The following is a 13,343-nucleotide window of genomic DNA, read 5'->3' on the forward strand; positions in this document are numbered from 1 at the left end:
AACACTGAAAAACTTTTTGTCTGGTATGGATGATCTGTTTCTACAACTAAGTATAAAACATATTTTAACCAGTTTGGTGAAATTCAATCAAAAAATGACATGAAAAAATATTTTTCGGAATGTAAACTGATGGAAAGTAATATGCAGCAAAATAGGCAAATGCCGAGACCTATCTTATATGAAAGAAAAAGTTCTTCAATTAGAGAATTGTAACAAACAAGTCAGATTATAACAGTTGTATTCACACCAAGTTGACAACAATAACATAAAAAATGATGTCTGTCTAATTGGATCACTATATTTTAGTTCTGTGATTTGATATTGAAAACCAATACACTTGGCAACACCGCTGTAGACACGATCAATATTATTGGTTAGCAGACACGCCGCCAATTTGAACTCTTGCTTATCGAATTGTTTTTTTTTTCTGCAAATATAAAGAGATCTTGGGACTGATTTGGGACCCTTACTCGATCAGTCTATAAGCAAACCAGTCTCATTTTCAATAGCATGAAACAAGCACATTGATTTGTATGAATCGGAAAGGTTTTTGTATGAAAGTGTATAATTATAAAATTATTGCAATAATTTTATAATTATACACTTTTATACAAAAACCTCTCAGATTCATTCATTCAATAAGTGTATTCAGCTTCCCAAATCTATATACATTGATTTGTGGTTATTGATATCAGTAGGTAAATGAAATGAATAGCTGTGGGCCAAAATAAACTCTCTCGTGTTGCAGTGAATGGTCAAATAAACTCGCTTACTTAAAACCTACTCCTACCCCTAGCTATTTACTAAGAAATACTAATAGCATATTCAGGAAATTGAATTATTTTTTGATTTGAAATATTGTATTTTACTTCACTCACCATTATTTATTTGTTTCAGGAAATCTTCACACTTTAGAAGGCAAGCAATAAAATATTTATCATAGATTGTTATATGCAAACTGTCAAACCAAAGAATTACTATTTATTTTCACATTTAATTCCCATTTCCATTATATCATGCAGTAATTAAGTGAATTTTATCAAAAGATAAGCTAGCTAAGCTGTTGTTCTCTGATTTTGTAAATATTCAAAATAATTAAATTTATTATTTGACTTCTATAAGTTTAACAACCAATTGGAAATTTAGGTATACATTTTGGTCATATTAGTAAACCCGAAACTAGATACATAAAATGTAAATATTTGTATTACCAACTGAAATGTTTATTTCATTCTGTTTAGTTTGGAGTACTGTCAAAAAATTATGAAAGTAAAAGTTTGGAGATTGTTATATTTTTAATTTTGTTGCAAACTCTACCCTATATTAGGGTAAAACTAAACCCTATATTAGGGTAAAACTAAATTATATTTGATACACCTGTATAATTTGTTCACTGTCTTACTAAAATGTTAATTTTGAATTAAACAGAAAAGTATACAAGGAATTCTTTCAGTTTAAACCATATTACTAGGTTTCGTTGATCACAGGACACAACTTGAGATTGAAAAATGAAGCACTTACTTTAATATAATACCTATTGGAAAAACTTGCTTCGGGACCATTTTGGAAAACGCATTATGCATTGATTTCAATTAGAATTTTTGATCCAGACATTGATCCAAAGATATTCTGAATGTTACCTTTCATTATAATCTTTTTTTATTGTCATAAATCTAATATTGTATCATATATTTTTTTTCATTCAGTTGTATACCGATATTTTCTTCTCATATGATTAGAACATTTGTAACTGGAATTGAGAAAAGTATATTACGGTAAAAATTTAAAGGCGTTTATTTTTAGGAGTGATTAATTTTTGAAAAAGAAAGATTTTGGTTATCTACTTCATCTACTTCAAAACGTGGGAATCTTCCAAAGAAAAGAAGAAAGCAATTAATTTTTAAATTAACTCTTAACAAGGATGTGTAGATCATGCAAAGAAGTAACTTTCAGTCCTCTTGAAACAACTACTTTTATATAAACAATGATTTTTGAAAGAAAAATACTTTCGAAACGACTGCAACTTCTTTATTTTGACATTGTTTCTTCCTTTTTTTTAAAGATTCTCACATTTTTAGTATGAAGATGGAGAAGTAGAAAGCGAAAACCTTTCTTTCCCAAATATATTATGATGATAAAAGTCAATTTCTATCTATTTTCCTAATGGCTCCCAGAACTATTAAGGGTTTTTTTATTTCATATGTATCAGATTTGAGAATATTCCAAATGTATTCTGAATAAGCAATAAATGTTTTTCTTCCACTAATTCATGTGTTGTTGATTATTACCTTGTCCCACAATATTCTCAAATGCAAAACCCAAACGGTATAGAATGAAAACATCAGGTATATATAGAATAGAGTGTGGCGAATGCTCTGCAGTGTATATAGGCCAAACTGGTAGAAATTTTGACATAAGGCTGCTTGAACACGTGTTAGGACAAAAAATCTACAATATACAAACATCTTCAAGAGTCAAAACACAAGATAAATGAAGATAACCTCAAAATCCTACACATATGTAATGAAACGAGAAAAATGAATTTGTTGGAAGCCATGGAAATCAACAAATCAATTAAAAACCAGAAATATATACCCCTAAACAAGTAACTCGATTTATGGAGGTCTCTTCACCTTAAATTTATAAGTTTAACAACCCCTTGAATTTTCAGTGGTGAATTTTAAAGTTGGCATCCTGGTTTCACCCAACTAAACGTCTTTCAAATACCTGCCCTTACATCTTTCTCGAAAACTCCCTAAATAACTGAGTTTTCAAACTGGGGTCAATGGGGTCAAACCCGAAACCGGTCATATAAATAAAATCAACTAGTGGTAATTAGAAAAAAGTGTTTTTAATAATTTCATTAAAGTGATTATGAATTACTACAAAATAAACAAGTCATCAATCACATATATATTCTCAAATGCAATTGAAGCCGGACTTAATTTCAACATTGATCAAATATTTATTTTTTTTAATAAAACTACTTTTGGAATGATGAGTAACTTTATTTCATTTCATATATATGTAAATAGTAAGTACATCAGAAAAGTATATATATAATTCAGTCAGTATAGATAGTCTAGATCTAGAAGAACTACTGAACAATTCTTACTGATATGAAACATGATTACATTTGTAATACAGAGTGTTTAGTAAATCGGTTCAAATAAATGTGCAATATATTTATAGCACAAAAATAAAGTAGCCTTGCTTTGTATAAAACATCTGAATATTGGCAATATAAATAATTGTTCTCTGTATCAGTTTGTGAACGTATTCAATACTTAACACTCAGTATATCATTAACTGCACAACCAACTAGTATTTTCTTATAATTGTGCATAATTACCTCAATAGGTTAACCAGTATATAGTTACTAGCTCAAGCTACATAGTAGTACTACTTTTATTTCAGATCCTGAAAGATAACTATTGATTTGAAATTATTAATCACAGCACCTTTTGTCGTATAAAAAATACTTTACATATACCTCCTGCCCCACACAAGACTTGATAAAGAAGTTACAATAAAGAGGAATTGTAAACTTTCAAAAATCCAAATTATAACTGGAATTGTGAACAGAAAAATATTTTTTAACATCCAAACCAACCAAGACTATTGGGGTTTACTTATTGAGATTCAAAAAGGAGGAGATTGACAATTTGACTCCTTTTGAGTCGGTAAATTCATTATAAAACAATTTGTTATTTCTCAAATTTTGGAAGCCTTGTTCTACAATACGAAATTTACAGCAGCAGTTTCTCTCACTTCAAAATACTATTTTGTTTATTTTTGTTCGAGAAAATGAGAACATTTCTCAGTGGAATAATTTTTATGTCATTAACAAATCCGTTGACACTTTCCATTCCAAAGTAGGTGTTTTTGCTCCCATGTGATGTCTTCAATTCAATTTTCAAATGTGAGAGTCAAAATTACCATTCTTAGTTCTCTGTTGATAATCAATTTTCAGTGCAACAGAAATTGGGTTAATGGATAGTATTCCAAATTTTTCAAATTGTGAATTTAAAGTTTTAACTGTAACACTCCAGATTTTCTTAAATTGTATGAAGTATTTCAAAAAATGTAGTGATAAAAAAATTGTTTTGTGAATTCCAATCAGTACTGTAGCTATTGAAATTTATATGGTTACTTCATTAAGAACCTTTACAATTTTCAGGAAGTCGTTTGAGTTTCACAAAAATTCTTTTCTTCTATTACTATATTTTCTAACGTTCCACAGAACTTTCAAGATATCAGTATTCATATTATTTATTTAAGCTAGTTCTTTCAAAAACTATACCTCACGATTTGAGGTGTAGTTTTTGAGTATGGATCTTCATCAAGTAACGTCCGAATCAATCAGAAAAATAAGCTAGTTCTGCTTCACCAAGCTAATGTGGATCATTCTCGTTATAATAGAACATGTTATAAGTTTACTCTTTGCCATTTTCATAAAGTTAATGGACACTGACTTATTACTAACATATTCTCACTGTTTTTTTTTCACCCAAAAGTTGGTTCGTTTAAGAGATTAAATAGGGGAGATAACTTATGTGCCCAACACAAAGAAATACTTTCAACTCTGAAAATGCCCATGGTAAAGCAGTATTTCAAGGATCAAATTAAATAGGAATGTCATACTAAAGAAATTCTTTGAAAATTACTTGGTTTGCTTGACTGTACTGGTAGTGATCAGAGTCAATGATTGTTGTGAGACAAGACACTTTATCTTTCAGAATACCAAAATCTAAATACACCTGTATATATTTCTAATTATTGCATGAAAGCTAACAACTTTTTGCGTTAAAGCATTTTTTTCTATTTTAAATCACATTACTTGATAAGCATGATCGTATATGTATTCGGAGAAAACTATTTTCAAATTACCTACTACAAAAAGATGGTCAGAAAATACAATACTCTCTCAATCCGAAAATAACAAACAACATATTTAGTATTTCACAAGTACCTGATGATAATCTGACAGTGATGTGTCAAAATACAAAATAGAAACTTTTCAACAATTTTTAGCAACATGTGCGGTGGAACCATGTGGATTCAACAACTAGGATCTTTCATAACAACTTCTATACATCTTCAGGGATTACACAAATCTACCTCAGGGTGCTAGTACAAAAAAAATCTAATGAGGTCTAAAATATTTGAATACTTTCTTCACGATAAAAGCATTTGGACACTACTCAAAAGTCATTCATTGTGGAAAATAGTATATTTTTCATGGCTGGCTTTTCAGGTAAGGGCAGAGCAGAATCCCGAGTCTACCCTGAAATATTACTGGCATTAACAAATTAAACACAATATTATCGTTGATAGCTTTTCATTTTGACACTTGACACACTTGTCCCTTCCAACACTTGGTTGAAACAAACATTTTGGAATACAACATCCGTAGTCATGATTAAAGAGAACTTAATCTGGGCTGGTAGTATTTCAGGTTCCATTCAACCACGGACTACAGCCCAGATTTGGTTCTCATTTCAGAATCTCTAACTCGAATTTTTTTTTCGTATTGAAAAGCTTACTAGATGATTCACCAACTACCTACACCGTAGGTTCTGTTAAATTATGGTAATTCAATATCCAGCGCGGTATTATCCAGGGGAGTAGTTGTTTTCCGGCAGGCATTAACCAGAACCTACTGTGTAGGTACTTGGAAGAGATGAATTTTTCAAAATTTTATTTCGAAATATTAATTTTTAGTACGTACGTATCTATCCTCGATACAGTCTTCAGGCACGGTTTCACCTCTGTTTGTTTTCTCTACCAGTGAGAGTCTTTGATGAAAAACTGGATCGTAATAAAGTTTCTTAATTGGAACATTCAAAAGTGTAATATATATTCATTGGATAACAGATAACTGAAGTAGTACTACAGATATATAAAAATCTGTTTGGCAGCTGGTCAGTATCACAAGGTATGATTCAAATGTATCACTTTTACCTGGATCACAATCATAAAAATCATACAATTCTTGTAAATCATGCCCTAAATAAAATAACGCTGGCCGCCACTGGTAGCCATACACCAATTGTGACGTAGCTAAGAGCGCGCGAATGTACGCTGCCGCTCTAGATGCAGCCAGAATAATGCTACCGATTCCGAAGGAATTTCGGCGAAATTTTCTAGCGCATTCGATTACGATATTATAAACGCTAGCGACGAGCATATCGAGACAGTCAAGTGGAAGTTACAGTGCGGTACGCGAAGCGATCTAGTAAGGCGATAGACATTGGAATACTAGTTGAAGTGTTAGAGCGGCGATGGAATGATTGTGTGCTTCTTGATGGAGATTTTGTTGATGAATAAAGTCAATTTTGGAAAAAAAACGCGTTTTCTTTCTTAGGTCCGGGACTTTTCAACCAAGGTGTTATTATGATTGTACGCTTATGATTTTTGAATAAAAATTGTCAAGAGTCAAAAACGTCATCAAAACTTTCTGTAACAATAAAACTTGAATAATTGAATTTCATCAAATAATGACTATAGTAATACAACCTGATATCTCTCACTCCCGTTATAAATGTTCTAACAAACTTTCTTTTTTTTTCTATTCCAAATCATTTTCTCTTAAGGAAGCTCCAGACGATTATTTTTCCCATCTCTCTTTCTTTCATTTGGCGTATAACTTAGAAACCATGAAGAAGATTTTGGTTCGATTGAATTTAATCACAATGAAAGTTACTTAAAAGACGACAGCCTACTATTTTCCATAATGTTTGAACTTTAGCAATACCAGTTGAGTGCATACACATTCCAATCATACGGTAGACATATATTTGTAAATATATTATATGATGTATCCCATATATAATTTTCATAAAAATATTCGTCACAAAAAATTTGTTCCAGTCTGCTTTGTGGTCCATATCAATAAAATATATAAACGTATTGAACCGTTATTTTTGAATTAATAATCGCATAATTTAAAATAAAATCTGTTTACAAGAAAAATATCCTAAGCTTTATAGAAAAATAAGTCTTTACAATGTCTTGATAAATACATTATGGCACGAGTTGAAATGTAGGTATGTGTATATAATTCATGTACAAATCAACTCTTTAAAACTCTATATAGGTAGCTAGTTTTGTTAATGGAGTCAGAATGTGATGAAACTGTATATTGAGGCGAATAAAAATAATGTATTTAAGAATAAGATCAACTAGCATTTCCAAGGACGAGTGCACTCATTTTCTAGTTTTGCTCGATGTTCAGAAAGGTATCCATTTCCAAAGAATGTAAACTTTCATAGCCGGAAATAACTTCGTCAAAGCTATTTCCGAGACAGGTAGCCAGATTTTATTAATGTTCATTGCATCTTCTTTTCTATTGAATTTATCTCGGTGTTTTTGAATTTCTATAGCCTCTCTACATACTTTTGGATAATGTGAGTGTCTTCTTTGAGAACTTGTTCAGCTACAGCTGATTTGTCGGTTTGTCCAAGTCAACAATTTCTCTTGTGTTCAGGAAGACGGGTACCAAAACGTCAGGCATAAAAACCACGGCCAAAAAAACCCGGAAAAGAGCTGTGACAAGGTATCTATTTTGACTATTTTTTTTCCATTTTTGTTGATCTTATAGTTGGATTTTTTGATGATCTCATCAGAATTCTGCTCCATTACCGTTGTTATATTCAATAAAAGTACCAAAAGAAGAGAGATCAAGAGTTTTGATGAAAGAAAAAATTATATTTTCTGAAAACCTCTTATACCGAGACTTACTGAGTTGTTACTAAATACTATAAAACTATCTTTGCTAATTAAAATCTAATATTTGAACAATACTTGTATGAAACCCTCATTTTTCCATTCCAAATCTATACTAAACTCTATAGATTTGGACGTTTTGGTAATGCAGTGCAAGAGAGATAGAAACTCGAAATATATCACATGCAATATTTCTTCAAACAGAATCTTTGAGAAATGCACCAACCTGACTCCTAACCTAAACATTTTATAAAGTTTTCGGATATCAAATGTGTTGATTCACTTAATAGAGGTACATTTTGCTTTTGTACTGGTTCGATTTGTATACAAAATAAATTCTTTAGAAAAAGCTCCATTCGAATGAATCAGTCAGACGATATAATCTTTCAAGAAAATTATTGAGAAAATGGAAACCTCAAATATAACCTTTAGAATGAGGTGCAATATTAGGTTTCAAAGAGAATGTTTTGCTTCTATGAATGTAATTCTAGTTTTTGAATTTGTATCTAACGGATTATAATATACAGTACGGTCCATATGTATGGAATAAATTTATTTTTAGCGTGAAAAAAACTTCAAACAGGTCGATTTTTATTCTTAAATTGACAATTTACTGTATGAAAATATTATCCTCCCCCAGCACCCCTTCTGAATTATAAGCACCCCCTTGAAAATTTTAAATAGCAAAGGGGGTCGTGTGGCACCTTGTTGGAAAGGGATTTTAGTCCTCTGTTCAGCAATATGAAGTTTTTTAAGTTTGGCGCAATCATAACCGAGAAAATTAATTTTTACAATTAAATTAAATGTTCAAAATGACCACCATTATTCACTTCTTGACAATAACCTGATCTATTAAACAGACCATCCCTGTAACACGCTCCTTACTAACCTTGAATACTGGAAAAAATCTTTGAAGATACTAAAATATTAGACAAAAAGCAAAATGAACAATTGATATGAATCCACTAGGCTGCTGTCATTTAGGTATTTAAAGTTACTAAAAGACGTCAGTATAATATTTGTGGGCGTATTAAATATAATTATGGCTCATTTGTCCGAGACTCAAAGAATAGACATTTTAATTATGATTGGTTGTGGTAATAAAACAAGAACTCAAAAGGAGGTTTGTGAAATTTTTAATAATAAATACCCTGGTCAACACGTGTCGCAGTCTACAGTTAGCAAAATTGAAAAAAAGTTTCGTGAAACTGGACATGTAAAAAATATTGGAAAACCAGGTAGAAATGTTCAATTTACTGATGAAAAAAAGTTACTGTACTTCTAGAGATTGAGGAAAATCCGCATGAGACAACTCGAGAACTTGCCGCCGACAATGATGTAAGTAAATCATCTATTTTGAGAGTTTTGCATAAAGAAAAATACCACCCTTACAAAGTTCAGTTGGTTCAGGAGTTAAATGAAGATGATCCTGATAGAAGGCAAGAATTCTGCGAATTGATGATGGACAGAATGAACGCAGATTTGCAGTTCTTAAACAAAATAGTGTTTTCTGATGAAGCGACGTTTCATTTAAACGGAACAGTCAACAGACAGAACTGTAGATATTGGAGCAGAGAAAATCCTCACTGGATGTGTGCGACTCACACTCAATATCCTAAAAAAGTTAACGTTTGTGCTGGTATCATTAACAATAAAATTATTGGCCCTTATTTTTTTGAGGGCACTGTTAATGGTGAGGTTTATCTAAAGTTTTTGATTAACTTTTAGTGCCTATATTACAAATACATTTTCCTGATGTTAATCATCCAAATGAGAAAGATCGAACTATTTACTACCAATAAGTCGGAGCTCCACCGCATTTTACACGTACAGTTAGAAATTATTTAAACGAGGTTTTTCCCAATAGGTGGATTGGAAGACGTGGAACGATCGAATGGCCGGCTAGTTCCCCGATTTGACTCCTCTCGATTACTTCTTATGTGGTTATTTAAAATCTAAAGTATATTTCAATAGACCAAACAATATTGCTGATTTAAAAGTTAGGATAACAGAAGAAATTAACAAAATAACCCCCGAGGCCATACAAAATGTTGTACGAGAATTCCAAAATCGCCTCGGTTATTGTCAAGAAGTTAATGGTGGTCATTTTGAACCTTTAATTTATTTATAAAGTACATTGAAAAATACATTCTAAATATTATGTGGCATTATTATCCTCATTCTACAAAAAGTTTTGTGATACCTAGAGACATTATCAAAATTTAACATCCTAAAAATCAATTTTCTCAGATATGATTGCACCAAACTCACAAAAACTTTATATTGCTGAACAGAGGACTAAAATCCCTTTCCAACAAGGTGCCACACGACCCCCTTTGCTATTTAAAATTTTCAAGGGGATGCTTATAATTCAGAAGGGGTGCTGAGGGGGGATAATATTTTCATACTGTAAATTGTCAATTTAAGAATAAAAATCGACCTGTTTCAGGTTTTTTTCCACGTAGTATATAATAACGCCATACATATGGACCTCACTGTATAGAAAATACAGTGAAACCCTTGCCAAACAAACTCGTGTCAACTGAAATTCGAATCAACTGAAACGGTTCTATGAATGATATGCATATAAATAAACAAGCACAAAAAAACAATCACCGAGTTTTCAAAAACATGACTGATGATACAATAAATTGTTGTAACAAGCATACCTTTTTTTAAAAAATAAAAAACACGAATTATAACCTACAGAAATCCCTTGTAATTAATTTCCCTACACTCACACCCAATTCAAGCTAGATGTCCATGGGATAACCAATAAATTCGTTCAATCTACTGTGTAGGTATATTCGAGACTGGCTTGAACGTTTAAAGTTCATTTCTTTAGATTTGTTTACTGTCAGTCTTGAAGCAAAGCCCACTGACTAATAAGAAAGTTTTTCTCACTTATTCAGAGGAATCTGGATATGCAGTGGGTTAGTACCTCGGCCACTAGATGGAGTGACATTTTGTTGTTCGCTCCAACTTAGGAAGAGAAATGAAATACTCTGAAAGAATTCCGATTTTCAATTATGGAATATCATTGACTTTAGGTTGATTATGGCCACTATCTTGCACTGATGAGTGGCTAATGAGCCCGAAACCGGTCTGCATGTGTGCCCGTTCCAAAAATTGAAGGTCGACTCTTTCAGTTATATTGCCAATTGCATACGCAGGAAATTTTCTGTGAAGAATCCTGCACTGACACCTGTCGGATATAATCCAACGCCCTTCGTGGTATTAGCCAAGGGAGTAGTTGTTTTCTGATAGGCGTCAGTCCATTCAACCTACCGTGTAGGTAGATTTAAAAAATTCATTATCTGAAACGACCATTCCCTTGTATTTCGGTTAGTTGGGGTTTTACTGTACACTTTTTCTCAATTTAATTTAATGCACTCACTTTTGGATACATTATTTTTACTAGTTCGGACTTCCACTGTCTAAAATGATTCAAAATCCATGAAAGAACAAATAAAATTAGAATGGAAAGCTAAAATATCAATTATAAGCAATGAAACATGAATTGAAAATACCATAAAACGAATGAAATAATCAAGATAAAAGATGAGAATGACTACAGAGTTAAAATAAATAAAAAAAAAAACAAAAATAAGCAAAAAATTAAAAAAATAAATTGAAACATCAGGTGGTCCCTAGCTTAGATCATACACAGAGAATGACACTGGTTTAAGAACAAGATCAAAGAAGCTGTATATGTTATCCAAAGGCGCATTCAGCCAAGATAGCGTAGATTTACACGTCATATGGAAACCTGTAATCTATAAATAATCATCTCTCGAACGAATTAGTCCAGTCATCACCCAAAGACCATTGTGGATACTAACAATCACGTTTTATTGCTTAATATAATTAGTATTTTAGCTACTCATTCTAATTTTATTTGTTCTTTCATATAATTAAACAACTAGTAACCACATTCAAACGTACATTTTTTATCCTCGAGAATATTTTGAAGTCAAAAAATTATGTTGATAGCCATGATATGAATAGGAAAACAATTCTGAGTATTGCAACAAAACCAAAAGTAAACAAATGAATACTTGCACTCTTTGGAACCTTTGGTATAGTAATAAATATTACTGGAGTTTCATCCCAACACCAAACCGTTATTTTCAACACCTAAACACGTGTTTCAATCACCAAGTGATCATCTTCAAGAGAAAGCATCGGAGGACACTTTGTTTCACGAGGGATTGGAATAAGATCACCACAAACTGAAATCTGAATAATTGAGTAGGAGTCTCAATCAACAATTTTTTCGATACTTTCCAAGCAGTCTCTTTCAACAAACTCCCTGATACTCTTCTGGTACTTGGACACTACTCTACCAATTGTAACAACATTAAACCTACAACAAGTAAGGACCTGCTTTAGCACTGTAATGCGCGCCCTTATCGTGGCACACTATATGCACCAGTTTCAAATTTTGCAAAGAAAACAGATCATTATAAATACTTTTAACATCAATGCACGCATCTCTTTTGATATTTTCCTCGTCATCTATACACTCACTAACCTTACCGATCCCAGAAGGATTCTGAGTAAGACAAAGAGCCTCAGAAATAGCTGGTATGATTGCTCTCGACCTCTCCTTGTTGTGATCGAGATTCCAAGTCTGAAAGATGATGCGTGCCTCCCTGCTGAGGTATGGATTGATACTATGAGTCGGATTGTATAGACATCGCTCCTTATTCCACCTACGAAAGAATTCAAAAACATACCAGTGTCAGGGAGAAATAAAATTTCTAGAATATTTTTGAATAGTCCTAATCTTGAAGAAAATGATTGAAAATCTGAAAATAATAAATAAACAAAGAAAACACAGTTTTCATTAAATATTACTGGAAATTAATCACCCTTGATAAAGTGAATACCTAGTACTTGATAAAAGTTATCTGTTACTCAAGTCACACAATCTCGGAAAACGTCATCTGTTACTTAAATCACCCAATCTTAAGTGAATGGCATCTGTTACTTAAGTCACCCAATCTCAGTAAATGTCATCTGTTACTTAAGTCACCCAATCTCAGTAAATGCCATGTGTTACTTAAGTCACCCAATCTAAGTAAATGTTATCTGTTACTTAAGCCACCCAATCTAAGTAAATGTCATCTGTTACTTAAGTCACCGAATCTCAGTAAGTGTCATGTGTTACTCAAGTCACTTAATCTCATCATATGCAAATAAGTATGTCCAGAGTCAAGCTTTTCCAAATAAAAAATTGATGGCAAATATAAAAATCACTAGTAAAGAACCAGATTTTGAAAAATGAATCAATAAAACACGTAAGAAATACTGGGCAAAGATACTGAAGTTACTGTCAGGAAAAAGAATCGATTAACTGCCTTTACAGGTCAGAGATCTATTTAACGAGTATTAGAGGTCTACTCACTGATTACTATATAAAAGATTCTCTATTGGGTTTTATAACACAGATCGTAGGCAATATAACAAAATCAGAATGAAGTACTTTTATTCAAAACAGTACTATTATGTCTGAAGTTATCTATTATTGAAAACTATTGAAGAAACTGAAGAAACTAGAGAAACTAGATCAGAACTAATTTTTTTAAACTTTAGATGAGGTTCTACTCAAC

At 31.9% G+C, this 13,343-nt stretch overlaps 2 protein-coding genes across 6 annotated transcripts in view; one reads left to right on the forward strand and one right to left on the reverse strand.

The window, feature by feature from the left end:
- Positions 1-2,266, forward strand: part of Hel89B (histone acetyltransferase 1) — a 46,193-nt gene extending 43,927 nt beyond the window's left edge. For all 3 annotated transcript variants that reach the window (XM_074171416.1, XM_074171418.1, XM_074171417.1), the window contains one exon: positions 898-2,266. The gene's annotated coding sequence lies outside the window, so the exon portion shown is untranslated. The remainder of the gene's footprint in view (positions 1-897) is intronic.
- Positions 2,267-2,987: 721 nt separating this feature from the next.
- The window catches only part of LOC141480822 (DNA fragmentation factor subunit beta-like), a 32,366-nt gene continuing 22,010 nt past the window's right edge, over positions 2,988-13,343 (reverse strand). For all 3 annotated transcript variants that reach the window (XM_074171429.1, XM_074171430.1, XM_074171431.1), the window contains exon 5: positions 2,988-12,443. In XM_074171429.1, coding sequence (XP_074027530.1) covers positions 12,095-12,443 — 349 coding nt within the window. In that variant the 3' untranslated portion in view covers positions 2,988-12,094. The remainder of the gene's footprint in view (positions 12,444-13,343) is intronic.

Source organism: Leptinotarsa decemlineata, unplaced genomic scaffold (assembly GCF_025532065.1).
Source record: "Leptinotarsa decemlineata unplaced genomic scaffold, Ldec_3_MD MMD2_tig00000010_RagTag_RagTag, whole genome shotgun sequence".
Taxonomy (NCBI): Eukaryota; Metazoa; Arthropoda; class Insecta; order Coleoptera; family Chrysomelidae; genus Leptinotarsa; species Leptinotarsa decemlineata.